Source organism: Neolamprologus brichardi, chromosome 13, assembly GCF_056152115.1.
Source record: "Neolamprologus brichardi isolate AB-2024 chromosome 13, ASM5615211v1, whole genome shotgun sequence".
In the NCBI taxonomy this organism is placed as follows: domain Eukaryota; kingdom Metazoa; phylum Chordata; class Actinopteri; order Cichliformes; family Cichlidae; genus Neolamprologus; species Neolamprologus brichardi.
The window spans coordinates 11,501,319-11,529,251 of record NC_142116.1 but is presented as its reverse complement, the minus strand read 5'-3'; the positions used below and the strand labels follow the sequence as shown (position 1 = coordinate 11,529,251).

General features: G+C 40.2%; 2 protein-coding genes across 6 annotated transcripts in view; both read left to right on the top strand.

Moving 5' to 3' along the window:
• Nucleotides 1-1,626: 1,626 nt before the first annotated feature.
• On the top strand, nt 1,627-8,965 carry LOC102799557 (monocarboxylate transporter 9-like). 2 transcript variants are annotated; one of them, XM_006783691.3, is made up of 6 exons: nt 1,627-1,873; nt 2,531-2,782; nt 4,864-5,007; nt 5,932-6,027; nt 6,476-7,354; nt 7,559-8,965. In XM_006783691.3, the coding sequence occupies exons 2-6, from the start codon at nt 2,590-2,592 to the stop codon at nt 7,741-7,743; spliced, it is 1,497 nt and encodes a 498-aa protein (XP_006783754.1). In that variant the 5' UTR covers nt 1,627-1,873; nt 2,531-2,589; the 3' UTR covers nt 7,744-8,965. The 2 variants fall into 2 exon arrangements, with proteins under 2 accessions (XP_006783754.1, XP_035760563.1); XM_035904670.2 differs by lacking the exon at nt 1,627-1,873 and adding an exon at nt 2,137-2,418.
• Nucleotides 8,966-9,357: 392 nt separating this feature from the next.
• The window catches only part of LOC102798882 (protein FAM13A-like), a 19,999-nt gene continuing 1,423 nt past the window's right edge, over nt 9,358-27,933 (top strand). The window contains exons 1-20 of one of the 4 annotated variants that reach the window (XM_006783688.3): nt 9,358-9,611; nt 10,397-10,598; nt 10,751-10,960; nt 11,831-12,011; nt 14,647-14,821; nt 15,277-15,395; nt 19,773-19,994; nt 20,308-20,422; nt 20,567-20,652; nt 21,338-21,401; nt 22,120-22,200; nt 23,486-23,678; nt 24,262-24,511; nt 24,764-24,896; nt 25,133-25,214; nt 26,511-26,710; nt 26,818-26,901; nt 27,033-27,134; nt 27,413-27,627; nt 27,832-27,933. In XM_006783688.3, coding sequence (XP_006783751.2) covers nt 9,582-9,611; nt 10,397-10,598; nt 10,751-10,960; nt 11,831-12,011; nt 14,647-14,821; nt 15,277-15,395; nt 19,773-19,994; nt 20,308-20,422; nt 20,567-20,652; nt 21,338-21,401; nt 22,120-22,200; nt 23,486-23,678; nt 24,262-24,511; nt 24,764-24,896; nt 25,133-25,214; nt 26,511-26,710; nt 26,818-26,901; nt 27,033-27,134; nt 27,413-27,627; nt 27,832-27,933 — 2,846 coding nt within the window. In that variant the 5' untranslated portion in view covers nt 9,358-9,581. Of the gene's footprint in view, nt 9,612-10,396; nt 10,599-10,750; nt 10,961-11,830; nt 12,012-14,646; nt 14,822-15,276; nt 15,396-19,772; nt 19,995-20,307; nt 20,423-20,566; nt 20,653-21,337; nt 21,402-22,119; nt 22,201-23,485; nt 23,679-24,261; nt 24,512-24,763; nt 24,897-25,132; nt 25,215-26,510; nt 26,711-26,817; nt 26,902-27,032; nt 27,135-27,412; nt 27,628-27,831 lie in introns of those variants that run through there. The other 3 variants (XM_006783689.3, XM_006783690.3, XM_035904701.2) reach the window with 3 other exon arrangements.

Sequence of the window (27,933 nt, the reverse complement as noted above, 5' to 3'; positions counted from 1 at the left end):
ACATCAATTCTAGTTTCAGTCAGTAGTGCTTAAAGTGTGTCATAGCCACTCTGTAATCCACTCCCCAAACAACCTCAAATTCCTAGCTCTGCCTGTGACATGCTCTACATCTAGTTGAAACTGGTTTGGAGAAACATGTCAGTGTAATGTGACTGTAAAGTACAATGAATTCTGTCTCCCTTTTTCTTTTTTCCACTTAGTTTTTCAGGCAGAAGGGGATTAAGGAGCCTAAATCTTTTCAGTAAGACCCCTTTTGGCAGCAGACCTCAGCTCTGGGAAAAGCATCAAAGATCCTCAAGAATTTTGAGTTCATTCAGTGTGCAAACCTGTTTTACCTCTCCTTTCTTCCTCTCCTCTCCCATTCTACTCTGCTTCCCACCATCACGCCCACTATTCATTGGTGACTTGGTTTCACAGTGTTACTGACCTGAGGTTAAGAATGGGGACAAACAACATGGATGATATAACTTTATGATGCTACAAAAGAATGATTACAGCTATTAATCTCCCTGCTGTCCTTCTATGTATGTAATGTATGGATTAAATTAAAAGTCAAAATTTTCTGAGACACCCTATGTTTAAAAAAATGCCTGATTGCTGTTTGTTGTTGTTTTCTTTTGTTTTGGGGATAGAACAAGATTTAGCGGAGATAAAGCCTATATAAGCTCTAATTTTCTTTTATAAACACACTTTTTTGTGAAACTTTTTTTTTTCAAGTAAATCCCAAACTCTGATATTGTGTGCCTTCTCTAAATCAGTGGGGATGCTGCTAATATTCGTTGTTCCCTTGATTACCATAAACAAAATCACTAGCACTACAATCTCATGCATATTTTGTGGTTTGTGGTTCATACATGTATGTTTTTCTCCGGCTTCATTTAAGCCTAATAAAGAGATTCTCTTTAGTGTGTTGGATACCCTCGGATACCATGTTACCTGCATGGTAGCTCTCTATGATGCAGCTCGTTTTTACTCGTATTCGTTATGATTTTAAACAGACTCCAGTTATTTCCAGCGATGTGGTGACAGATTATGATTTGACTCAAGTTTTGTACATGCATTGCTTTAACCTGCGCTCACCGGGAAGATGACTCCACTCGCGTCCTGCTGATGCAGTGTGGTGCTATCACTATCCATCAACCGGTTCGGACTGGGCGTAGACGCAGGTGATGGAAATATTAATGATGACACCAGAGGGAAAGAAACCATACTCTCAGACCGATTTGTTAGTACGAGAACCCCAAACTTTCAGCTTGATCAGTCAGACTCAGATGAAAGCAGTATATTTCTTTCTACGTGTTTATATTGTTATTTTATAGCTACCGTTAGTCATCGTCATTATTACTCTTTCTCATTGCTTCAAAGACCAGCTTTACAAAAACAGATCCTTCATTTGTCCCCTATGACCCGGAGAGCTTCCAGGTAAACAGCTTTGTGCATGTGCATTTTGAATACCTTCTTGTTTTACACGAAGCAGGAGAAAAACACACGTCAGAACCACAAACCACATCCGCCGCATCGCTAAGAGCCGTTCTGTCTGTCTTCTGCGCTCCAGGCGCGCGAGCGAAAGCAGCGCCTTTTCTGTTGTAGACGCGTTCAAGCTGCCGCTGGACCAGCGAGAACAGCTTTGAACCGGTTTGGTTGCCGGCTGCAAAGCAGGATGCACAATGAAACACTGTTGATGCAGTGCGTTTTCTGGTGAAGGAACCCCTATAGTCCAGCTCAAAAAACAATGCCTTCATTTTCATTTGCTTTGTAGCGATACGAGGTGTTTTTTTTGTTTTTTTTTACCAAGGAAAACACCCTAACATGGAAAGTTCCCGCAGAGCGCGCAGTTAGGCAGGCGCCTGCAGCTGTATTTGTATATGCTGAGGTGAGTGCCGCATGTATTGTTTTTTAACAACATTAAAAACACGTGTCTTTTTGTAGTGAATCAAAGAAATATGGCTACAAAACGTCGTCACTTTTTTTTATTTTCACAAGTGTTGGTCAATGGCAGTGTTAGCGTATGGCTATATCCAATAAACTGTAATCAGCTTTTTTGGTTCCTATTTGCTTTACATTTATATTAAAGATGCCTTCTTTGGCTGAATTGTATTTACTGTAAACATGTAAATATATGCTTTGTAAACATACAGATCTGACATATCTGAAGCTTCGCACTAACTTTCCCCTTAGTGACGCAAAAAAGTGCGGTGGTTATGATCAGCGGTCTTAAAATCTTGGGTAAGAACAGAAGAGAATCCTCTTCTATATCCATCTGAGCTGAGTTGAAGGGGAAGGTTGAAGGCGAAATGCTTCTTTTTTTTTTTTACTTTCTCCTCCTTCGAGGTGTGGTTAAAGAGAAAGGCTCAAAAGGGCCAGTTGCCTTTTGCCAGGCCAGGTGCCGCAACAGCCTTCCCCAGATTAAGGCTTGAAGTAAGTGGTTTTTGTAGGTCAGGTCTAAAAATATCATCCAGGGATGAGCACTCTTTTTTTCAATTTTGCTGTAAAAATGTAATTGTATTGTTTGTTTCTATGTTCTTACCAGGAACACCACCTCCACCGAAGCCATAACAGATCCCAGAGCGCAGCAATAACATCAGCATCATGACTTCAAAAGTGCTTGATGGAGGCTGGGGATGGGCGATTGTTGCGGCTTCCTTCATGGCCCAGTTCCTTGCTTATGGATCACCCCAGTCTGTGGGTGTACTCTACCCTGAGTGGCTCCATACATACCAGCAAGGCAAGGGCTTGACTGCCTGGGTGGGCTCCCTTGTTTCTGGAGTGGGACTAATAGCCAGTGAGTAACACACATTGTAATGGCATACTATACTTCAATATACTTTAATATACTTCATATTGGGGTTGAAGAAGTAAACTCAATAGCAGAGATTTTTCAGTCCGAGGTTGATTTTCATTATCTGATGATTTATTGGTAAGCAGTAAATTGATGTTACCATAACATTTGGATAGAGAGGTTAAGATATTATATGTGATTTGTGGCAAATGTAAAGCACTAAATCCTCACCTTTACACCTGTCTTCCTACAATTTCCATCCCAGTTATATCATAAGATGTCCCTGATAACAAATGTGACATAACACTTGCTCAAAGTCTGAAGGCTGACTTACATGTAAAGGGGCAATTGAACTAAAGTAAGAATGGGGTATATTGGATGTGCCAGTTTTTAATATAAAAACTTATTTATTTGAAGAATTAAGCCAGTTGTCACGGCTGCGGGGGGGCAGACGTGTGGTGAGTGTGAGGGAGGACCCAGATGCTGGCACTGGCTTAGATGTGGCGAGCTTTACACACACTGGAGGCACAAACAGAAACATGGCGAACAAAACAAAACTTAAAGGTGACCTAAACTGGGAATGGCTAACAAAACGAACCTGAACCGACGACTCTGGAGAAAAGCAGGGAAGAAACACAGACGGACTAGCAACGAACATGAGTGAACACACACTATAAATACACAGAAGGGAACGAGGAGACTGCACACAGGAGGGAGGCACAGCTGATTGTGATCCACAAGACGAGAGGGGAAACGCAACCTGAATACACTGGCATAAGACACAGACTTTCACAATAAAACAGGAAACTCAAAACAGACGCGAAGACACAGACTCAGAGATGCGGGCTTTACACAGAGACCTGACTACACTAGAGGGGATACACAGGTAGGGATGACACAGAACAGAGGGAGCACAGAATTAACACTGGGAGGTCGAATAACAAAACCTAAAAATCAGAACTCAGGAAGTACCACGAAACTAGGGAGCTAGAAACACTAGGACAGAAACCCAAAACACAAACAGTCACAAACCATGATGAAATCAAAAGAACAAGAAAGTACAAAAACCAAAAAACACCATAACCCCCCCCCCCCTTCCCCCCCCCAAAAAAACATTACTTATTATAAGAAATTGCAACATTCTTTATAGAAATTAATGTAATTTGTTAGAAAAAAGTAAAATTTTACTTTTACTTGGAGCAGATTTGATGTGATGTAATGAAGGGGATCACTTGCTTCTTAATCTGACCAAAGACAAAGGAAAACAAAGATAAGTTGAGGAGAAAATACAGATACTATATATATATATAAGCTTTATTGAACCCACATATAAAAAGAGAGAAGCAAAGGTGCCTGAAAGTAAACTACCATGGCCACTGGAGTATGAATGTAAAATATGAATACAAAATATATTCATCCTCCTTAGCCTTCCAGTCATTTCTGAAAGATATCATACATAGAGTACAAAGTATGCTCCACAGCAGTTAAGCAAAAGAACTAGTGATATAGGCCTTGGTTGACATTGTTGTATAAACCAAAGCTTATCTTCCAGCCTTGCTTCTTGCTGTCTTTTTCTAAGGAATGAGGCAAAAATCATGCCTGGATCTACCCCAAAAGGTGGCCAATCTCTGGAGACATGTCCCAGCCGTCAGCCTGTTTCAGCACTGCAGTTTCTGCTGTACAATGGCCAAGTCTTCCTCCTGCTTAGAGAAGCAATCAGCAAATTATACATAAGTAAAGCAGTCTGAATGGGTATGGCAGAGTGAAAAAAAATCACTGTGTACTAAATTTCAGAATTGCTCTCAGTATAGTATATATAGTTTGTTGCTCTATTTATAAAAGGGGATTAAAAATACATGTGACACTGTTAAATATTAGCCGGGTAAAATTGCAATAAGGTTGGAATTAAATAAAACTGAAACTAACCTAAGCGATAAACTTTGTGAGAGATGTGAGAATGCTTCAGGCAGGTTGCCAGTTTAAACCTAATGTGATGTGTCAGTGTCATGCTTTGTGAGTGAGATGAGATATCTGACCATCACTTTTTTCTGCCTCTGTGTCTCTTTTTGCCATTGCTCCTTCAGGTCCTATCTGCAGCGCCTGCGTGGACAACTTTGGTGCTCGCCCTGTGACCATCTTCAGTGGTGTAATGGTGGCTGGCGGCCTGATGCTCAGTGCCTTTGCTCCAAATGTTGAATTCCTTATCTTTTCCTATGGGATTGTGGTCGGTAAGGAAACACTTTATAATCACACTGAATGACATCCTCTTGTGTGTTTTATGCTATACTTGGCAGTGCTTCAAGAACACCTGAGATTTATTCACCTGACCGTCGTTAAGACAGTCGGCTATGGAGTTCAGTCTTGTCAGTGCGCAAAACGTTTTTTATATTTCTTCGATCATTGATGTAGACTTGTTTTCTTCTAACATATGAAAATCCTGTAACACATTATATAATCATTTGGAGCAAACAGGGACACATGGCCTTGTTGAACTGTTTCGCACCATTAAATACTGATGATCAGTTGGGTGTTAATGATTATCACTGGCACTGAGAATTAGTGGACAAGACATACAGTGGTGTGACGTAAGAGTTGTTTGATATTGCTTGTTGACAGAAAAACAACATTATAGGTTAGCCACATCCCTGTATGACCTTTTACTGCCTTTGTGGCCTCATCAGTATGCACTTGTGCCCAACACCACCTGTTATTGCACCTCAAGTGACAGCCTCGCTATACTTAATCCTGCGTATCCATCGCAGGATTAAATAATTCCTTTAGCGAGTCAGCGCTAGAGGTCAGAGGCCATGCATGTTTGAAAGCAGTCATTTATTTTTAGAGTGGTCCTTAGAATGCTGACTGTAGCTGTAAAAGTGGTTTACTGCTCACTGTGTCCTTTGTTTTGCTGAGGATATCTGATGCACAGTGTCCTCTGAACTTAAGGCTTCATACTGCTTGTATAAAGCAGTGAGTTCAAGTTTACAGCAATATTGTTTAACTAAAATCTACAAAACATACTTTCAAAATTGTGATTAAAATGTAGTTGTTCTCTACGCATTAAGCAGTCGTATTCATGTGCCATTGCATCCCCATTCTTGTTTATTTTTCATGTTTTACGTGACATTTGCGTTTTCTTCTTTCTCTTACCATAGGCCTGGGTTGTGGTCTGGTCTATGCAGCCACCTTGACAATCACCTGTCAGTATTTTGACAAGAGACGCGGCCTCGCCCTTGGCATTGTCACCACAGGTACTGCTGCCTTCCTCTGACCTGAGGGCTATGGGTGCAAACCAGGTCTCCAAGCTCACTTCTTTCATGTTTGCGCTGCTGGGAACCTTAGGAAGCTGAGGTAAACATCAGTAGAGTAGCAAAGTCAGAGTGGTCTGTGGGGTAGAGAGGAGGACTGATGACCAGCAACCAGATGTGGTTTGTCAGTCAAAACTGGTAAATAGTTGAACAAAATGTTGTGAAACTACTTGACATAGTTACATTTTAAAGATTATTAGTAACATCCAAGTCTTATTTTAAAAGTGAGTCTAGCAATGATTTAGAACTACAGAGCCATCTCAACACAGAGCCGTCGTTTGGGTTGTCAGTTATACTTTAAAGTTAGTGGATGATAAGGCACAATGGCTTTAAGTTGTATCGATTGATGTGTTATTGTATTACTCATTCCATTTCTCCTTTTCTCACCCAGGCACAAGCGTTGGAGCATTCATCTACGCCACTGCTCAGAATGAGCTCACCATGTTGTATGGCTTGCATGGTTGCCTCCTTATCATTGGAGCTTTAGCACTAAACCTCATGGCTTGTGCTGGCTTCATGAGGCCCCTCAATATGCCTGGGTACTACCTCAAACAGAAGGCTGCCCTCGAGCGCAACACAGAAGAGCAAATTTTTGAAAAGCCCCAACTGGGAGACCTGAAGATGACTGCAGGTTCTACTACAGCTACTCCAGAGAAAACACTGGGTGTGAAGGAATTGCTCATTACCGTTGATGCCAAGGACTTGGCCATTCAGACTACGAAGAAAAAAGGCAGCTTCTTTTCTGGGTTCGATATCATAAAGGTCATCAAAGAGAAACAACAGGCTTACTCCAAGTACATCCACTCCATGTCTGAGATCCTGCAGGACCAAGTGATGGTGGCTTTCTGTATCGGTGTCTTCATGTTTAGTTTAGGTGCATTCCCACCTGGGCTCTTCATTGAGGATGTGGCACAGAGTCAAGGACTCATTGAAGAAGTTAGTCTAATTCCTTTGGTATCAATAGGGGCCATTGCAGCTTGCGTAGGTAAACTAGGGCTAGGTATCCTTGTGGACATCAGGTGGATCAACAGCATCTATCTCTATGCCTTCACCATGTTTGCAGGAGGTGTGGCACTGCTCATTATTCCTCTCACTAACAGTTATTTAGGACTGCAGATCCTGTCTGCCATTGTGGGTTTCGCCAATGGAAACTGGTCTCTCACCTCCTACATTACCACTAAGATTGTTGGCTTGGAAAAGCTGACACAAGCCCACGGCATCGTCATGTTCTTTGGAGGATTTGGGATCATACTTGGGCCCCCTGTTGTAGGTAAGTTGTAGGTAATTTCTAACAGTTGTAATTATTCTATTTTGTGCTAATATAAAAACCTGTTGTAGCTTTTAGAGACGTTTCAAAAATCAAAATCTTACAGGGAATTGCAAAAGGCCTGTTAACTTCAGGAAATGACTCACTGCTGTGTCTGCAAGGAATCCCTCTCTGCTCACAGTTTCTGTTTTTCTCATCACTTTCTAGGGTGGTTCTTTGACTGGACACAGTCATATGACCTGGCGTTCTACTTTAGTGGGAGCGTTGTGTTGCTGGGAGCATTCCTTCTCACCCTGCTCACCCTTCCCTGCTGTAACGGGAAGTGCCCTGAGAATGACAAACCAGAGGTCCTTTATAGCAGCAGCTGTGACAAAGTTGCTTCAGTAGCCTGAGTCTGAACACCTTTCACAAGATTTCAGATATTATTCAGCAACTGTCTTTGAACTCCTAGAAGAATATTTCTGTTTTGACTGTACAGGGGTCACCCACTTATTTCTGGTGCCAGATATTAATACACCAAAATTATTAAATAGAGGCCATTTCTCTGTGCTTGGCCCAGTTTCTCAGGTTAAATCACACACTGCAGATCTCTTTTGAAGATTTGACTCTGATGCCTGTGTTGACTTTTATTACTGCCTCATTTTACGAGGTAAACTGAACAACATTGTTCAAATTTGAAACACTGATATTCACTTTATTGTTAGTCTGAAAAATAAAGACAAGGTGCCATTCATAACGCTGGTAAAACAAATCTTTGTAAATTTGTTCTGTGTTATTTTAGCGTGATGACAAACATATATAACTTTTTTTTTCATGATTACTTAACTATAATACTGTTATATCTTACCAAAGCATCTGTAATAGTCAACACCTGTCAACACATAATGCCTGTTGGAACAATGATAAAGCCTTTGTTTTACATGATTTTTAAAGTGCATTCACTTAATTTATACACATACCTCTTTTTTTCTGAATCAGACAGAAGTAGACAAAGTCATTCTGATTCAAAAATATGTAAGCACACGAAGGAGATCCCATTGTTTTTCCAACAATAGCAGCATGTTGATTTTCTTTCTGGTGTGATTATTATGAACTCTGCTGGCATATTCGCCTGACCAGGCTGGTCCTTTTCATTTTCATGTTTTGTATGTTAGTGTTCACATGTTTGTACATGAACACAGGTTGTGTGTTTGTATTATTTGACCTTGTTTTTTTGTAATACAGCAGGTTTGTCCTTTGTGCGTGTGCCATTTATATGCACAAATCAGCCACAGAGCTGTAAAAATGTTTTTGCTTAATTTGATGTCATCATAATTGTAATGAATACATTGCAATAGGCTTTTTTTGGTCACTTGAATGTTGGTGAATAGACCACTACAAATGCCCTTGATGTCTCTTAACGGTAAGTCTGGGACTAGGGTTTGCCTAATTTGCTTTTTATATTTGTAGAGGGTACTCATAGAGCATGGGTTAGGTCCTCTTTATATAGATGAGACTGTAAGATTTGGCCACTATTATTATTCTTTTTTATTTCATTATTATACTATTTATGTTGTTTGTTTATGTCTTTATTTCTGTTCATTTAAACAGAATTTTTAATTTAAAAGTGCCAATAAAAATATTCAGATTAATGGTATTGAGTCTTTACATTTTTGTCGAAATAACTTTAATCCCCAGTAATCCCCAGTGTCGAAATAACTTTAATCCCCAGTAAACTTTAATCCAAAGTAAACATGTCCTTGGTCATGTTTTTCTGCATTTGCCTGGAACACTTACGGTAAAAATAAATAATAACATAACAAAACATCTTGATATATATTTTTCCACTTAAGCTCCTCTACAAATAAAATGATCTGGTGGCAATTTGGGATACAATTCCGACACCGAGCATCTAACCTACAGTAAAGTAAGCTACAGCATCCTGGTCCTGAAGGGCTCGGCTTCTCCTTACCACACGTCACCATGGTTACACTTGTGTCACGTGACTAGCAACCTAAACAATATTTTCCAGGGGGGAGCTAACGTAACGGTACGCTAACTACTCCATTTTAACAACAGCATTCCCCATCCGTTGTACACCTCGCACACTGGGATGTGAGGGCCATGGCAGTAATTAGTCTTCGTACGTCGGGCTTTCAGATAGTTTCAGAGACCGGATCATCATGTCGAGGAGGGAAAAACCTGTCTACATTTCAAAAAAGGAGAACTGCCCCGGTTCGGTGAGCTGAAAATGGGAGCGAGTGCTTCATTATCGCTCTGTGTAAGTTTCGCCTGAGGTCTTATTCCACTTTTCGGTATTCTCGACATTTTCGTTGTTAGTCCGAGAAACGCTCGAAGTTCAATATATGTACCTCCACACAAAACTTCTTATAACCTGGAAACATTTAGTTAATGTTGACCGATATATCTAAGTTAATGTTTATTCCTGGAGGTCTCGTTATATCGAGGAAAAATTGCATTTTCTCCCGAGAGAGTGTCCAGTTTTAATGCTAAACAGCTAGCGTTTTCACAACACCACGGGTAACGAGTCCTAGTCAAACAACTCACAGGTAATGAAGCAGAGATGGGGAAGTTTTCAGGATGTCCGCAGGACCTGGCTACTCTTAACCCTTTAAAGCCCAGGGTGACTGATTTGATACATATGTTTTTGAGACTTCTACATCATTAGCGTGACTTTTTTTTTTATCTTCAAAAAATTATATAAATTGCATGACACATTTTTAATGACTAAATTGCAAAAATATGGCTTATGTAGCAAATGTGATAAAATGTGATACAAATTAAAACTCATATATATATATATATATATATATAAATATATATAAATGCAGTTTAAAATTTGATATATTTTTATATATTTTGTCTAAAGGGTCAACAAACACCATTATCAAAAAATTAAAGATTCTGGTAGTTATTTCATGGTTCAGGTGTTAAAGGGTCAAAAGATAAAAGAAAATACAGAGAGAAAACCCCCATCTGTGGTTATTGACTATAATAAAAAACTTTGACTGAGTCAGCTGCATTGTGTCTCCTCTTGTCATGCAGAGCGACGTGTCTTCAGTGAGAATTGTGAGGCCCAGCACCAAGATCAGTCCAGAGCCCTTCATTCCCACCCTGGTTACAGAGCCTGAAGAGGCACCCAGGTGTGTGTTTGGTGCTGCTTTGGAAACACTGAGAGAGGAAGGGCAGATGGTCTGCGGAATACCCCTTGTGTTAAGAGACATGGTGGATTACTTGGATAGGAATGGTAATTGCTCTACCCCCCCCCCCCCCCCCCCCCACACACACACACACACACACACTTTTCAGTCTCACCTTGTTCCTCATTTCTTCCTTGCTTTTTCTTGCAACATCACCTGAATGTGCACTTAACTAACTAACTCTCTTTCCTCATTGCAGGTATACAGCATAGAGGTCTGTTCCGTCTGTGTGGGTCAGTGGTGCGAACCAGGCAGCTGAGGCAGCGGTGGGACAGTGGTGAGAGGGTTGACCTGGACCATGAGGCAGATGTCCCTACTGTAGCATCTCTACTAAAACTCTTCCTTCGGGAGCTCCCTGTTCCTCTCATTCCTGAGCCTCAGCGCAAACAGCTGGTTCTGTTCATAACAGGTAATGCCAATTAGGTGACATCACATTTTATTAACTCTCTAAGGTAAAATATGGTTGCATTGAAATTGGTAGTATTATTGTTAGTCCTGATTCAAGCAAGGCTGAGCTCAGTCAATATGTTAATGCGCATCTTGATCCCATTTTAACAGATCGAGCTTTCTTTAAAAAGCTGGAAAGGAAATTTGGCGTGGCTGAGAAGCTACCTGCTGCTATCAAGCCTCACTGAAATAGCCTTTTAAAATATTCTACAAAAAATGTTTAAATTTCACACAAAATTGGAGTATGACATACAAGGAAAGCATGTTCTATAAGTTTTTTTTTCATTAGATTTTGTACCGTGACCTAAATTATACTGAAGCATGATAACAAATCCAAATATACAGCAGAGTAACTAGCGATGGAACTAATGTACCTGTACCAGATCAGTGGCCTGATCTTAAAAGTCTGCCTGGGAACATGTGAAAAAACATGAGCAGCTATGATGCCTTTAAATCCAGAGAAAATAGTTGCAAAAACCTCACCATTAAGTACCAAAAAATGTATATGCAAATGCAAAATTGGAAACTTTATCTATAAACTGCTAGGTAAAACTATCTTAATCTATCTTATATTTATGTAGATTCATTCTGCTTTGTATCAGCACTTCAAGCTGTTGGTGGCTATTGTACTCTGAGTAAGAAATTAATTATTTACTCGGTAAAATGAAACCTCTGTTAACAGTGCCTATGCCAAAGAACTAGAGACACAAGTGATGTTAAAAAAACTATTCAGTGTGAATTCTCATGCAAATTATATATAAGTTTATAAGATATAAACTCTTTAAGTCTGAAATGTACATGTTATTGTATTTTGTGTTTTTCTTATTTTTAGGATACACAGATGAGGAGGAGATGAACCGAAGTCTGAGAGAAAAACTATCCCAAATCCCTGATGACAACTTCAATATTTTGTCTTACCTCATCTGCTTTCTTTCCAGAGTGGCCACTCACAGCCAGTCAAACCACATGCCTGTGGAAAATCTGGCAACCATCTTTGGACCTTGTATGTTTCAGTAAGTTGCAGTTATTAATGCCACATTCAAATCCTCACCAAAGCTACAGCGTGACATAAACACTTAAGCAGAGAGTTTAGTGACTCAAAATTGTATGTTCTGCCATGCCTAAAAGTTTTGGTTTTAACATTTAGTTTTGAAGAGGTTTGTGGTTCTAGTTTCTCTTCATTTTCAAGAAACACTGGCATTTTGTCATGATGGCAACCTACAACATGTCAGCAGCAGTTCAGAAGCCTCAGTGGCTTTATGTGTCTTTTGCACGGAGCTGGGTTGGTCCCTTTAAGGAAATGGGTGTGAACTGGGGTTAATAATGCAGAATATGTCACATAAAGATACAGACAGGGGTCATCAGGATTTTGCCGGTTGTTTCTCCCTTCCTGTTTACAGAAGTCAGCCATCACTGTAAACAAGCACAAACTCTAGGGAGCAAAAGTGTAAAGTTAGACTTTTCTTGCTTGAGTTTTCATTGCAATTATAATTGGTCAGCATCTTTTAAACAGTTCCTCCATCCTTTAAACTCTCAGTTTTGCCTTTTTTCCGCTCCCATTTTTTGTAACAGTTAATGTCATGTCAGTGGAATTTGGTGTTAGTCATAAAGTTCTGGAGTTGTGGGGAAAATATCTGGTGATTATAGGCTGAGTACAAAGAGTTGGTTAGGGTGTGTGGAGTTGGCAGCAGTGGTTTGGAAAAAAATATGGAGGCGGGTTTGAAATGGTTGGTAGTTCTGGAGAGCTGCAAAATGTTCGGTGCTATTTTGCTTCTGACCTGAGATCTGAGAGGAGTGGATTGAATGAAAAACATTAGGGGATGAAAGACTGCAAAAAGATGTTCAAGATGTTCAAAAGTGATTACTTTGTTAAAAAAAAAAGTAGCTTCTGGTTTTTGATTGTTCCTTGGTTTTGACTGACATGCATTATGAGCGCCTGCCACTTTAACTTTTATATATGTCATTTAAACCTGTTCCTTTCCTTGGAGGTGTCAGTTATGTAATGTGTCTGACACACTTCTTCCATGCTGACCTATCAGCCATCGAGTCAAGTCAAAGTTTATTTATATAGCACATTTAAAAGACTAGTGTACATCAAAGTGCTTCACAATAAAACCGCAGTGTGGGCAGAACAAAGAACAAATGGTACAATTATACTTAAAATTGCATTTACATGGTGTAGTGCAGGCCGAATGAAAGCCAAACTAATTTGTTTTAAAAGCTAAGTTAAACAAGTGTGTTTTTAAACGGGATTTGAACGATTGAATTGATTCCGAAGTATGGGTTTCGACTGGGAGATTATTCCAGAGTCTAGGGGCAGCGATGGCAAATGCACGGTCACCTCTGGTTTTTAAATGAGACCTTGGTTGCATTAGGAGCAGTTGGCTGGAGGATCTTAGTGCTTTCTTTGTGTGTAGCTTGCCATCACCAGTGTGTGAATGTCTGTGTGAATGGGTGGATGACTGAATGTGTAAAGCGCTTTGGGGTCAAAGGAGCTTGCAAAGAAAAGTGTCTGGACTTCTTTAAAAGCGCTTTGGGGTCCTTAGGGACTAGTAAAGCACTATACAAATACTGGCCATTTACCATTTGCACAGCTCAAGGAGATCAGTTAAGTAGCTAGGGGCCAGGTTATTTAGAATTTTAAAAGTGAGCAGAAGGATTTTGAAATCAATTCAATATTTGACGGGAAGCCAGTGTAGGTTAGCAAGGACAGGGGTGATGTGCTCATGCCTTCTAGTGCCGGTTAAGAGGCGTGCTGCCACATTTTGGACTAATTGCAGGTGCTGAAGGAGGGAGAGTTGGAGGCCCAGGTAAAGAGAGTTGCAATAGTCCAATCTACAAGTGATGAAGGCATGGATAAGTTTTTTGAGTTCTTTATGTGGTAAATAGGGCTTAACTTTGGAAATTTGGCGTAATTGATAAAAGCTGGTTTTTAGCACAGTAGATACTTGCTTGTTTAATTTAAAAGAACTATCCGAGGTTTCTGGCAGAATGAGAAAGTGTACGTCCGGCGTTTGATGGTTCAATGGTCGAAGATTCAAAAGAGTTTGACGATCATAGGCAATTAGTGCAAAAACATCCGGGAAGCATACATAAAGTAAAACGACAAGCAGTAGACAGAGCTTGGGGAGATGAATGTATGTATTGCATTGTGATCTTGTTCCCATATAGGCCATGTGGACTTACGTCTATTATTACATAGCCAAATTTTCACACTCACTTCATATGGGATGAACTTTTTGCTGTTGTTTACACTGAAGACAAACTGAAATGTAGCTGTCAACAATAACACTGAAAAGCAATTGCAGCGTAATGTAAACATGTCAAGACCTTCTATTTTATTCTAAAGTGGGGTTTCCACACTGTACTGTAATTTAAGTAGATGTTTCCAATGCCAAAGTGAAATTTCATAGTTGTTTACTGATGTTGTTTTTGTCACTGGCCAATGTCAATGCTGGGTGCATAGAGCCCCCTTATGCACTCAATTTATCTCAGTTTACTGATGTATAAGCCTCTGTCCACTAGATGGGGCCCATTTCCAATATGTTTACAACATGTAATGGAAGACATTTACAATTCACAGTGCATCATACAGTATGTATGTATTGCGTTGTGATCTTGATCCCTTTTCTCTTTTTTGTTTTCCAGTGTTGCAGAAGGACCCAGGATGCTGGAGGAGCAAAGTGTATGTAATGCCCTGTTGCTCCATCTCCTCAGGCATGCAAAGGCTCTCCTTCCAGCCCCAGCCGAGCACTCAGTGGGCTCCTCAATTGCCTCAACCTCACCTCCTCCTCCTGTCCTCTCTGCTCTTTCACACTTTGAGGTGAATCCAGTTTTTTTAAGCTAGATGTATGCATCTATTTTGAATTAATGTTACAGCTCTTTCCATCAAATATAGCAGTTTTACATGGTAGTGTTAGTTATTACCAGCCTTTTAGCTCATGATATTCAGTGTGTGTCACGTTATGAATAGTCTGTCTGTTTCTTCAGAAGACATTCTTTAATTTTACAGATATTTTTAATACATTTTGTGGGCCATAGGCAGTAACATTATTCATCCGTTTTTATCATATATTATTTATTGTATGTTATGCATTAAACTGAAAGTAGGATTTATTGCCGCTCTATTACAGTAAAACCTTTGTTGTGACGTTTCAGCTGACTTGGAAGCAGTTAAAACTGCAGAATCTTGTGTAGTAAATGCAGAAGATTCCTTCAATGGTTTGTTGTCTGTCTCTAGTGGTGTGTTTGTGTGTTTACTGTTGATGTCCTTGCTAGGTCCAACCCAGCAGCTGTTACTCAGACCACAGCAGCGTCCCCAGGTTTGGGGTGGAGAATGCCGTGTCATCAACCAGTCCTGCTAACCAGACAGTACGGCTGCAGACTCACCTCAAAAGGTACTGTCACCTAGCACTAATGTATTTGGCATTTGATAGATAGATAGATAGATAGATAGATAGATAGATTTCCCTTTAGGTCTTTTTAAGGCAAGAAACCTGTGGGCTTCAGAGCAGCACCTTCTTACAGTAGGGCAGTTAGGCATAAATGCTAGTAGCTGTTTACTCTGTGATGAAGCAACGATGTTATCAGATGACATCAGGCTCATGAAGACTAAAGGAAAAATTCAATATTACATCAAGATCACAGCCATATATCAAAGTGATCAGATTGTTCTTACATTACCAACTTGTGTCAATTTAAAAAGCAGGCATCAGTAGCTGGGCAGCTACAGTACGAGGCATGAAATGTACATTTTGTACGTGTCTTTTTCAGGTTGGATGTAGAGGAGTTGGTAGCAAAGATTTCAGTCCATTTCCACAACTCATGTTGATGCACAAAAGTCATGCCTGTCTAGCTGTCGATATGTTTTATTAAGATTTGTTTTATTTACCTTAAGACAGAATAAGCTGAACTTGTCTGAGATATTGGTCCATGCATTCATTTCAAGCAGACTAGACTCTACTCTGTTTGCTAAATTATTCAAATTATCACTAGGGCACCTTTAGCTTGTTCAGAATGCAGCAGCCTCACTTTATTGACTCACAGTTCAACGCAGAATTACCTTTAAAATCGTTCTGTTAGTTCATAAAGGTCTCAGTGGTTTAGCCCCACCACTAAATTGCTGACTTGCTGGGTGCCTATAACCCAGTTAGACCTCTCAAATCATCAGGTATAGATCTTTTAACTGTTTCCAGAATTAGATCTAAGGGTTCTGAGGGTTTTAGTTACTGTGGCCAAGGTCTTCAAAGCAAACTGCCTGTTGACCTGAGGTCGGTTACAAATATGCCTGCTTTCAAAATCAGACTCAAAACCTTTTTATTCTCACAGGTTACATCTATTAACTGTGTTGTTTTTATTTCCTTAAGACATTGTAGGGATACATAGTTTTGTTTATGTTTTTATCTTTTATGATAAGCACATGCAGTGAAATGTGCTACATAAGTAAAATTGACACCGACATTGTATATATAATGTAGATTCAATGTGGAGTTCTTATCTAAGAATTAACCACCCTGTGTTTATTTGTTATCTCATAATTTTATATAATCATCTACTGATTCAGAGCTGTAAGATCTGTCACCAACAAGCTTCGAGAAGATTGTCAAAGCTTCCAAGCCAGTTTTATGTGTTCTCGCTGCATCTGAGTGTTTGTTTAGCTCTAATAGGGCAAACAAATATCAATAATTTTTCATCAACAGCTTCCCACTCTCATCTGTTCTTCAGGCAGAAGATGTTGAATCATTCCAACTGTCTTTCTAGTTTAAATATATTGAAATCAAAGGTTAGCTTTTTATTAGTTTCATTTCTATAGATAAATAGGAGTCGGGTTAAATATCTACAATACGGTAACAAGAAGTGAAACTGTGTTTAGCTCATTTATTTGTTTCCTAACTTAAGAGTAGCAGCACATTGTCTCCTCCATTTCTCCTCGTTTCAGAAATGCCTAATTTTTGTTTTGCATACATAAACAAGAAGAGATCATATTTATTTTTTGCATCTGCACATGCCAGACTGGTATCTGTCACTGGGAGAGAGGCCTGGCATTTGCATGCTGTGCTGTCTTGCCATGTCTTGACCTCGGCGCAGTCCCGTTCTAATTATATCTCCAAAGGGTTTAATTTCAAAGCAGGTGTCCATTTTGACTTTTTCCAATTACATAAGATGATATTATAAATATACTGGATGATTCTAAGAAAAAGTATCGTGTCTTTAAGTCAGCGCATTGCAGTCATATTTTTCAGTCTTTCTTTAGTATCCATCCATCCATTTTCTTCCGCTTATCCGAGGCCCAGTTGCAGGGGAAGTGGCCTAAGAAGAGAAGCCCAGAGCTCACTGTCCCTGGCCACCTCCAGCTTGTCTGGGGGAGCACAAAGGGGCTCTCAGGCCAGCCGAGAGATATAATTTCTCCAGTGTGTCCTGGGTCTGCCCCTGGGCCTCCTTCCCGTGGGACATGCCGAGAACAACTCATCCAGTAGGCACCCAGGAGATGTCAGATGCCTGAACCTTCTCAACTGGCTCCTTTCGATGTGGAGGTGTAGCGGCTCTACTCCAAACCACTCGTGGATGGCTGAACTCCTCACCCTATCTCTAAGGGAGAGGCCAGCCACCCTTCTGAGAAAGCTAATTTCCACCACTTGTATCCACGATCTTGTTCTTTCGGTCACTACTCTAGCTCGTGACCATAGGTGAGGGCAGGGACGTAGACTGACTGGTAAATTAAGCACTTTGCTTTTACGCTTAGCTCTCTCTTCACCACGATAGACCAGTACAGAATTCGGATCACTTCAGCCGCAGCACCAATTCATCTCTCGATCTCTTGCTCCCCTCTCCCCTTGACCCCTCCAGGTTTCAATGTCATTGCTCACATGACCATTTAAGTTTCCTGGTAAGGCGATGGAGTCCCTAGGTGGGGCACGCTCAAGCGTCCCACCCAGGGACTCCAAGAAGGCCAGGTATTCTAAACTGTCATTCAGCACATAAGATAGCATCCACCAAACAGACCATCTCAAAGGCTGCCAGAGGCCCGACCTGACGGCACAGGGGAAAAACCCTCTCATCTACCGAGAAAAACTCCAACGTACAGGCAGCAAACTGAGGGGAAAATAAAATTCCCACCCGAACAGGTCCTTGCAGGGCACCCATGACATAGATAAGGAACTCATAAAATTCTCATAAAATTCTCATTTTCAGGTTCAAGTTTCAAGTTTTTTTGTGTAATAGGATTTTTATTGGCCAATGAATTATCTTCCTTATTGAGTCATGTTTTTTGTTAAATATTTATTGTGTAATTGATGTGTTTAGGCATGATTTTAAGTACCCCCCCATTTGCGACCTTGTATCTATTTTTGTTAGTTTGTGTTGCCTTTCGGCTCTTAGCATCTCTGGCCTACTTCCACCCACTGCTGTGCCAGAACTGGCACTGCTGACCCTGAATGTAACCAAGTGTTTCTGTCTGGGAGCTCAAATTTCTGTCTGTGCACAGCTGAATGCTGAAGTGTGTTTGTGTGCATGCATTCTTGTTTGTGTGTATGAGCCTGGGTACCCATGATGGGTCAGTTCTCTGGCTCTGGGCGCTACTTTTTTATCATTAAGCACCCATCATCTGTACTCTCTTTTCTTTATGTCTTTGACTTTCTCCATCCACCCAAAGCAGCAAACTGTTTACTGTCATAGGTAAACTGCATAATGTTGTAAGTTAATCGGCTTTGGCAGAATATGTTTTCTTGTCTCATCTGCTTCAGCATCAACAACCATGGATCTACAGTCTTCTGCAAGTGAGTGAGTTCATGCAAGGTAGCTTTAGACCCAGTGGACAGATGTATTTGCTTTGCAGCGGCGATCATTCATCCATAAAAAGGTTATGAGGCTGCTGGTATCACTCAAAGCAGAAGTCTAGTCACAGATAACCTGACTAATTTGTGTGTTTTAGGGTTTTGTTAACATTATTTGGTGATTTGGTGTTGTCTGCAGTTTTCTGATAGCTGTTGTTGCTGCTGTTCACTAGCTTCTGTTAATATAGTGGATGTTTAAAAAAGGAAAACTTGAAGCATAATTCATTTGGGTAAATCAGTTGTGCTTGTTTTTGCTGAAGGCAGCTCATCAGAGTTTTATGAGACATGTCGTGGCGTAACATTAGATCAGGCACTGCTGATTCAGACCTCCAGGATGTTTCCCTGTAATAATGCACTTACAAGTTTGGTTTTTTTTTCAATTTTACTCCTGTGAATGCAAAATGATATACTTTAGTTTATTTTTCCTTGATTTAACAATGTGTTTTATTTTATTTTGTACCCTACTGATTTATTTAATTTTTTTTCTTTAAGTGTATTAAAGAGTCCCTGCATTTTAATGTGCTGTACTGAAAATTGTCACATTGTTAATATATATTTTACTATTGCCTAGATAAGAAATGAACCATGAGGAAAATTATTAAAAGTTGCCTTCCTGTAAAAATGCCTGCTATCAATTTAGTTATTCCTTCTCTACGGGAACATTTGCATTGTGTTTTTTTAGCTAGACCATTTGTTCTTCTACAGTGGATTGTTCTGTTTGCACCATTTTAGATGAACATGTTCACCAAGCCTTTGGTAAAAAAAAATCTGTATTTTCACTTCATCAAGGTTTCTAGCTCCAAAATATCTGCTCTCGTTGCTTCTTCATGAAATCATTACTTAAAATGTATTAACACTTTAAATAGGGTGCCTCATTAGAAAGTGTTTTCTGTCTCGCCTCATCTTCTCTTCGTGTGAACTCTTCTCTCTGTCTCTTCATAGTACTGACACACCGGTGCAGGGCTGTGAAAACAGCTTTGACGTCAGCACTGACATTCAGAAGCTGATTGCAGACCAGGAGGTTCTGGAGGAGAACAGTGAAAGTGTGGAGGCAGGCGGTGTGCTCTCCTGCCCCACTGACCCAGGGCCAGGCCAACATCCACCGAACAGACCATCTCAAAGCACACAGGGGGAGCTGCCAGAGATGGAGTGTACCACCCTGGGGTGAGTATATTTCCTACATGTCTACCCATTTTCTACCCAGAGATTATGGTGCTTATATAGCACTCTTCTACTCTAACTTTAACAGAGGATTCAAAGTGCTTATTACAGGCCACATTCACCACATTTATTCATTCAGAGCCACAACAAAGTGCACTCTGATTAATGTATCAAGGGCAATTTGGGGTTCAGTATCTTGCCTGAAGACTATTTGACAAGGTCACATCAACATTATGCCTGGTCATATTATCACAAGAAGATAAAAAAAATATTTAGTTTCTCGCATCAGCCATCAACCATTTCTCTTTATCAACAGAACCTTATCACAAGTGGAGATGTCCTCCATAGCGAAGAAAGAAGACATGTATGAAGTAGACATGGTCAAAGATGGAAAGGTCCTTTCCTCATCTCTCAATGATGACTGTTCTGCGGTGTGTATTGTTTTTTTTTTCTTCACATTTTATCACAAGTTTGCTTTATTTCTCCTTTTTTATTGATTTCTACTGTTTAGTAACATTATAAAAGCTCACTAGGTGTCTATAACGTTGCATGACTTGGACTAAACTGCATTTCAGGCTTCTGCAGACACAGGCCACCTGTCATCTATTTCAGAGAATGAAACACAGAGCAATGCCCAAACACCGAAGCAGCCCACAGAGAGGTGAGAGGAAGGTTTCTTCATGCACATAACAGAAGATGATGTTTTTTTTCCAGCTGTGCTATTCATTTATTTATTTATTTGCTTTGTATGCTTTATAGCCCTGTTTGTTTATGAGGCATGGCAGATAGCAAAAACGTTTAAGTCAAAGTGAAACTGCAAATTTCAGACTCCTCCCAATCGAATTTTAACATTATTCTAAAAATCAGAGAGAAATAAGATTTATATTAGTAGTGTTTGTGTGATCGTTAATGTTACATGATTCTATAATAGTTTTTTCCCCTTTGTACTGCTGCTTGGTTCGTCTTAGCTCAGCTCATCTCCAAGCCCTGCAGTCAGTTTAGAAATGGGTTATGGGAACAGTGTCCTGCTCACAGTCATGGTTTTGATATGATTCCAGTCTAAATAACACTGACACGCCACAGGGGCTCACGTGGAACAGACCGTCTAGCTGGATGTGACTGACCTACTATAGTGGCAAGCTGAATTCTTGTTTACAGATAGGTCATTGCTGTTATGTCCCACTGATGTCAGACATGAATAAGCCATGGCCCTAATGGCATTGCCAGCTAACCCTCTGGCCACAGAGCAGCAGATCTGTATTGATTATAACAGACAAAGCATTAAATTGGCGATCATCTATTTATTTCATGTATTTATTTCAGTTGTATTTGCCTTTTGTTGACAGAATTTTCTTTTGCAGCGTCTCTTTCACCAAGGCAGAAGACAAAACCACAGTGTCTGAATGGAAGGTAAATATGGCTCTTTAAACATTATAGCTACCCTCTACAAATAATTTCCACATTCTCCTTTAAACTCTTTTTTTACACTAGCACGACTGTTCTGTGACAGCTAGGCCAGTTTGCACAAAAGTGAATATATTTATAATGCACGTTTAGAACATCCAGAGTGATTTACAAAGCTAGAAAAAGGGAAGCCCTGGGCTGAAGGCTAGCTTAATGTAGTGCACTAAAAAAACGAGAGAGAGACAGAGAAAGAAGGAACGAATGAGAAGTTCAGGTGGCTTGTCTAAGATTTTAGATCAAAACTAAACTGTAAAAATGATCTCTCATACCAGATAAATATGAAGGGAAGCACCCAAAGTAGTTAACGTACTGAGCAGTAGCTAAATACTGAATACCCTCACAATGCCCCTTTTTAGATTTGGAGGTCACACAGCTGGATGATGGTGATGACAGTGTTGCAATTGCTATCTGTTAAAATCTGTTAACATTTTTGATTACAAAGTCATCTTAACTTTTTTCAAAGAAACTATTCAAACTATGAATGAAATAAGTCTGTGTGGTGATCAAAAATAACTGGAGAGCTATTTTTTATGTCTCTATTATGTATCATTATAATTGAAAATTTTCCACATCGGTAAGTGTGTGGTTTCCCACATTGATATGTGTCAGTAAGTAGGCTTTGGGAAGGGGATATTAACATTGGTTAAGCTCTTTGTTCCTTCAGAGGGGAAAAGGAGGAGGAGGAGGATGTAAAGGTTCTCCTGACAGGCATCATGATTGCAGAGGGAGAAACACAAGAAATGACGTAAGTTCTCCTCCCTCATGGTCTTTATAGAGACATAAGTCAACACTATTTATGTTACCAGGATGAGTGATGCTGCAATCGATTGTGCTTGTGTGTATGTATGTGGAAGAGGATGGATGGATGGATATATATATACATAGGAGCAAGGTTTCGTGACTGTGGGTTCTCTGGTTTAGTAATGATAGCCTCACTTCTTCCCCTCCCTTACATCCTTCCACCTCCGCTGTGACAAAGCCTTGTATTTAATTTTTTCAAATTTTGTTTTATGAATGAACAACCAAGGAGGTGTAGAAATAAGAAGCCAATCCTGTATCTGCTGCTGTTAATGATATTGATGATGGGGGTGGCGCAGTTACAAATCTATTATTTTTTTTCACTCTGCATATCAGCATCAGAATTCACTGCGTATGCACCCACTTGCACACACTCACCGAGGCAAACGGCTTCGTGACTCCCCGCAGCTCCATTAAACAGACTCCTTGCTTCGGCTTGACGTTGCTGTGGAAACACCTCGTCATATATTGAACCGCTCTCTTTTCTTGCACACACGCCCCCACATCGCACGCAATGACTGAAGAGGTATTCCTGCCGCCCCTATTCTTCCGTGCATGATGAATAATCCATGTGGAGGCAGATCAGCAGCAGAAGTGTTGGGAATGCCGGTTTGAAGGAAAACCATGTGGATTTAGGGATGTGATATCTCTTCTGGGGGCTTGCCATATTATCATACACTGCCCACAAACAGGCGGATCAGGTGATCTGGGAATCACGGTGACACAGTTAATGGAATTACTGTGTATTGCTCATCAGAGATCCCACGCTGTATGCTGGTGCATATTAGGAATCTGACTGACAAACGGATTCGTATCTTGCGGGTTGACTGCTGACCAGCTTGTAGTTGCTCACAGAGCTGAGGGGGGTGACCGCAGTGGGAATTCGATTTTTTTTCTTCTCTTAAATGTGTTGCTTGTAGCGATCATTTGCAGTAACCTTTCATAACTACAAGGAAATCTAAAGACTTGTGTTCTGTTCCTTGTACGTCAAACAAGCAGCCTGCTTATAAAGCTGTATTCTGCGTTTTGACTCATACCTTTTTCGGGAAGACGACAAAACCACTCTTCTCACCTCATCTTGCAAATCTTTACCGAGCCACACTCTGGACCAGAAGAGAGTGAAGAGATTTTGAAAGGACTGCTCAAGATTCCTGAGCATGATGTGAAACGCTTCTTTCTCTCTATCCTGTCCTACCTGCATCCTTGAAGCTATGTTTTGCTTCTGCTTCCAGAGCCCCTCTCTAAAGCTGCAAGCCCTGGAGGCTGACTTGGGACCTCCCTTAGCATCAGGAGACCCCGAACCTCAGGATAACTTACCTGCTCAGCAACAGCCTCTGTCTAATGAATCGCAAAGGCTGAATTTGACCCACAGCCTGCCATTAGCGCCTTCTCAGGAACAGCAGACAGTCGACTCATCACCGCCTGGTAAGACAAGAACAATGATGCTGTTACAATGAAATAGTAATAATGATTTTTTTAGCTTCCAGTATAAACACTGCACTGGCACTGCAGAGCAAAGATGACATAATTTGTAAACATTAAAAAAAACTTTTCAGCTTTGTGAGAAAATGGGTTTTATTTTATATGTACTAAACTTGCAGCTCTACCTATGGTATGTAATTCAGTCTCAGTTTTCTTTCATTTATTTTGCTCATTAAAGCTGTTGTAATGTTGCTGTCAATAATTGTTGGCCACAGGTATGAGCTTGATTATTTAGAGCTGGGTGTATCTTTCCTTGGTAAGTTAGGTATCTAAGGTAATATTGTTGCATCACTCTACAGCTGCTGGTGTCTGTGGTTTTTTATTTCTATTATTTTCATCCTTTTGTTCGGGCTAAACATTGTTAAAAACATGTATTTATTTTCTTTTTATTATAACAGCTACACGAATAATCTTGTTTTACTGATTTGTCACAAACAGATAAATTAAGATTTTGCAAATTAAGATAGGATTTTAGCCTAGCTTTAATTTAACTTTCATTTTACTTCACTCTTGTTCTCTCCTACAGCACACACTCCGTCCCCGCAGCTGTCAGATTCCAGTCCTGTCCATTCCACTTCCGCTTATTTAGAGGAACTTTCTGGAGAGGATACACTACCGAGCCCATCAGGCCCTCACGCCAGCCCACTCCTTTCCCGTTTTACGATGACTGACTGTCCAGTTCCCTCGCCACGTTGCCCCAACCTCAGCCACAGCCAACGCTACAATCTAGACCCCGACACAGCTCCATCTCCACCCTGCTCACAGCACATACGCATGTAAGACGACTTCTTTGCCGCTGACATTTGTAGCTCATAAATGGAATCTTCTCATGTTATGTTCTTGCTGTAGGTTAAAAATGAAAAGCAATTTGGAAATGTTTTTTATTATTCATAATTAATGCTAATACCTTACAAAATCATACTGGCTGTTATATTTTGTGATATTTAACTACACCCTTTGAGTCCTTATTGCATGGACCAATGTGCAGATGTAGAGTTAAATTAGGCATATGTTCTTCTTGTCTCAAGGGCTCGCTGCAGTGTCCTTACAGAGCGAGGCGAGGGCACCGTGTCCATCTCAGCTCTCAACAGGCACATCCACACGCTGAGGAAGAGGATCAGGCATTTTGAGGAGTGTTTTGAACAGGAGAAGCATTATAAGGTTAGGCAGTGAATCAGACTTGCTTCATCAGCGTGCTGTAAAGATATTTAAGTTCTAAACTGTTGCTGCTAAGGATGAATTACTCCCTCTGCTGGAACATTGGTAGCATAATGGGTTGTTAGACAATGAGAAATAAGCTGGTGATAAAGATTACTTTGAAAAAACACTTACTTGGTATCTAGTGCAACAGACTGGCCACTGTTATGTGAGATATCTTTTTCTGTTTTTTTTTCCAGCCAGCACACAATGACAAGACAGCACATCCAGAGGTGGCCAGACTGATGAAGGAGCTCATCAGGTGTCGCAAGCAGCTTAAAGGTCAGTTATATAACCAAAAACATTCTCAAGTAAATTATTTAAAAAACTGCAGCAGGGAAAGAAGTTTTGTAAGTGGTTCGATTGTCGGAGCTACATTGAAGCCTGAGTTGAAAGTATGTACCTGTAAGCTAAACAACTAATTTTAAAATGTTGACTTAAATGTTACATATACCATGAATGTAAATGTCAGTAATGTAGGAGATAATCTATATGTAATAATTAATTAACTGAAATGAAAGAGAGATGTTTATAGAAATTAGTAGGCTGAAATGTCATTTTAAAATGGTAGCAGAAAAATTATTATTATTATTAATTATATTATCTTTAACCTCCTAAGACCCAAACTCTTCCATTGCCTGCATTTTTTATTTCTCTTTGATATCTGATGAATGTAAAAACAAAGAATCACCAGATTTTTTTAACCTAATTTTTGTTTCTAAGAAAAATGAGAGCCACATATGAGGATATTTGTTTAAAATTTTGATGAAACAGAGGCAGTATAATGTCCTCATAGGTGGATATCAGGACCTTGTGGAGCAAAATTTAGTATTTTGGTCTAGACCAGTGGTTCCCAAACGTTTTTCGCTGGGCCCCCCTTTGTTTTACAGAAAAATGTTTGCGCCCCCTCCCTTGCGCGTACATGCACGCACTAACACATCCTCCAACCACACACGCCCATATTTTGCTCAATTGCGGTTTATTTCACACCTCAAACATTTAGTAAACAATTAAGCAAATACAAGTAATCTGCAGGTAGTAAGAAAATAAACTACTAACTCTTTTACGCTACGTCCGCACCTACACGGGTATTTTTGAACATGCAGTTGTTTCGTCCACACGTAAACGGCATTTCAAATCACCAAAAACTGAGATTTTTTAAAACTCATTTTTTGCGTTTATGTGTGGATGAGGAATACAGAGTTCGTCATGCAACGTCAAAGGTGTGTGCCTTTTTCCACGTCACGCTGTGCGCCACGTTATTGTTTACATGAGAGGAATTGCAGAATAGCAGATAGTCAGATTAACAGTATTTTATCTCTATCTTCAGGTTTTACATGCTTACATATAAACACGCAGCTACTGTCCCTCCATTTTTTTGTTTTTTTCCCTTTTCATGCCGTGCCCCCCCCTGCAATGGCTTTGCGCCCCCTCTAGGGGGCGGGCCCCACACTTTGGGAAGGTCTGGTCTAGACAACCAAAAATGTGATGTCCACATATGTGGACACCAGGTCCTAGGAGGCTAAAGTATTTTTCTTTCATATTACATTCCTCTGAAACTCCTGCTCTTTCCTGTAGAGCTGAAGCTAAGGCAGTCAGAAGAAGGTGAAACATGCAGGGGCAATACAGACAAACAGGAGGCAGTACCGACAGGAACTGAGCTCCAGCAGCTGAACAACAACAGCAACACCAAGCCAAACGTAGAGGAAACAGTGAACATTATAACAAACAGGCTGAAGGAAAGACGGCAAGAGCTGGGCCTGCCCGACAGCATTAAGGTTGATTTTGCAGAATTGTTTGTACCATTAACACAAATATAGCAATACAAGTTTGGACGTTAGATGTTCTAAGAGTTTATTAGTTTTCACTACTCCCGTATGTACAGGAGATGTCCCCTTTCCAGATGAGCATGGAGAAGACCAGCATGCAGAAGTGTTTGTTGTACTTTGAGAGTCTTCACGGCCGGCCGGTAAGACAAGCTTGGATGAATGCTCTTTGTTTTGATTCTTTTGAGAAGTAGTTTTATTTATTTTTATAAATATCTTTCTAGTCTGGTGAAAATCCATCTTAACGTTTTTCTTTTTTCATCTCTGTTGTCAGAGCACCAAGCAGGAGCGAACTTTGATGAAACCTTTCTATGATCGCTACCGTCTTCTCAAACAGCTGATTTCTTCCTCAGCCACAGTAAACATTACAACCATTGTGAGTCAACATTCAGTTGATTTTTTTTTTTTTGAAAGAGATGATGCTAAAGAAAGGTTAAACTCAGACTACATCTGGCTGAATAGAACAGCTGCACAAAAATATTATGAAACTTCTCTTTATAATATTAAGAGATATAAACAATAATAATGATTTATAGAAAGTCAGCTGGTTTTATCTATCCATCTCTTAACTTTCAGAACTAGAGCATTGAAAATTGTTGGATTTACCCCTCTCTTTACCTTACCATGATTTCTCTTTCTTCTTTATCTGCACAGGAGGAAGAGGAGGGCTCTGATGAAGAGCATCCCAAACAGAGAAGCCCCAGGCAGCAGCCGCTGTGGTTAAAACCCTCCATGTGTGTGTCCTTAGAGGAGTTGCAGTGTCCGCCCTCCCTAGAAATGTCTGAATCGCCTCTGGTATCTCCACTGGAAGAGGTGAAGGTTCTCCACCCGCAGATTATCACTATGGCAACACTACATGAAGCTTCCAGGTACACCGTGTGAGAGTGTGCGTTTTTGTGTGCACGACATCACAACCAGAAAAAACCCCAATTTGCTCAGTCATGTTTTAAAGAAAGATAAAGATAGTTCGCATTTGTTTTTCTTTGATCAGCTTGTCTTCAGTTGTGGTCTATTTATTTAAACACAGTCCAGATGATATAAAAACTTGATGAATTGGTTCTTTCTTAATGCAGACCAGAATTACTCGATCACCTCAGGCTGACTCGATCAGAAAAGCGGAGGGTTCACCAAGCGCTTCGAGAGTTTGAGGACCAATTCTATGCACAGACTGGCAG

Bases quoted from the DNA above. Each gene is read 5' to 3' on its own strand.
- LOC102799557 (XM_006783691.3), top strand. From the start codon at position 2,590: ATGACTTCAAAAGTGCTTGATGGAGGCTGGGGATGGGCGATTGTTGCG. The intron at 2,783-4,863 runs GTGAGTAACACA...TTGCTCCTTCAG, and splicing joins TGGAGTGGGACTAATAGCCA to GTCCTATCTGCAGCGCCTGC. The intron at 5,008-5,931 runs GTAAGGAAACAC...CTCTTACCATAG, and splicing joins TTCCTATGGGATTGTGGTCG to GCCTGGGTTGTGGTCTGGTC.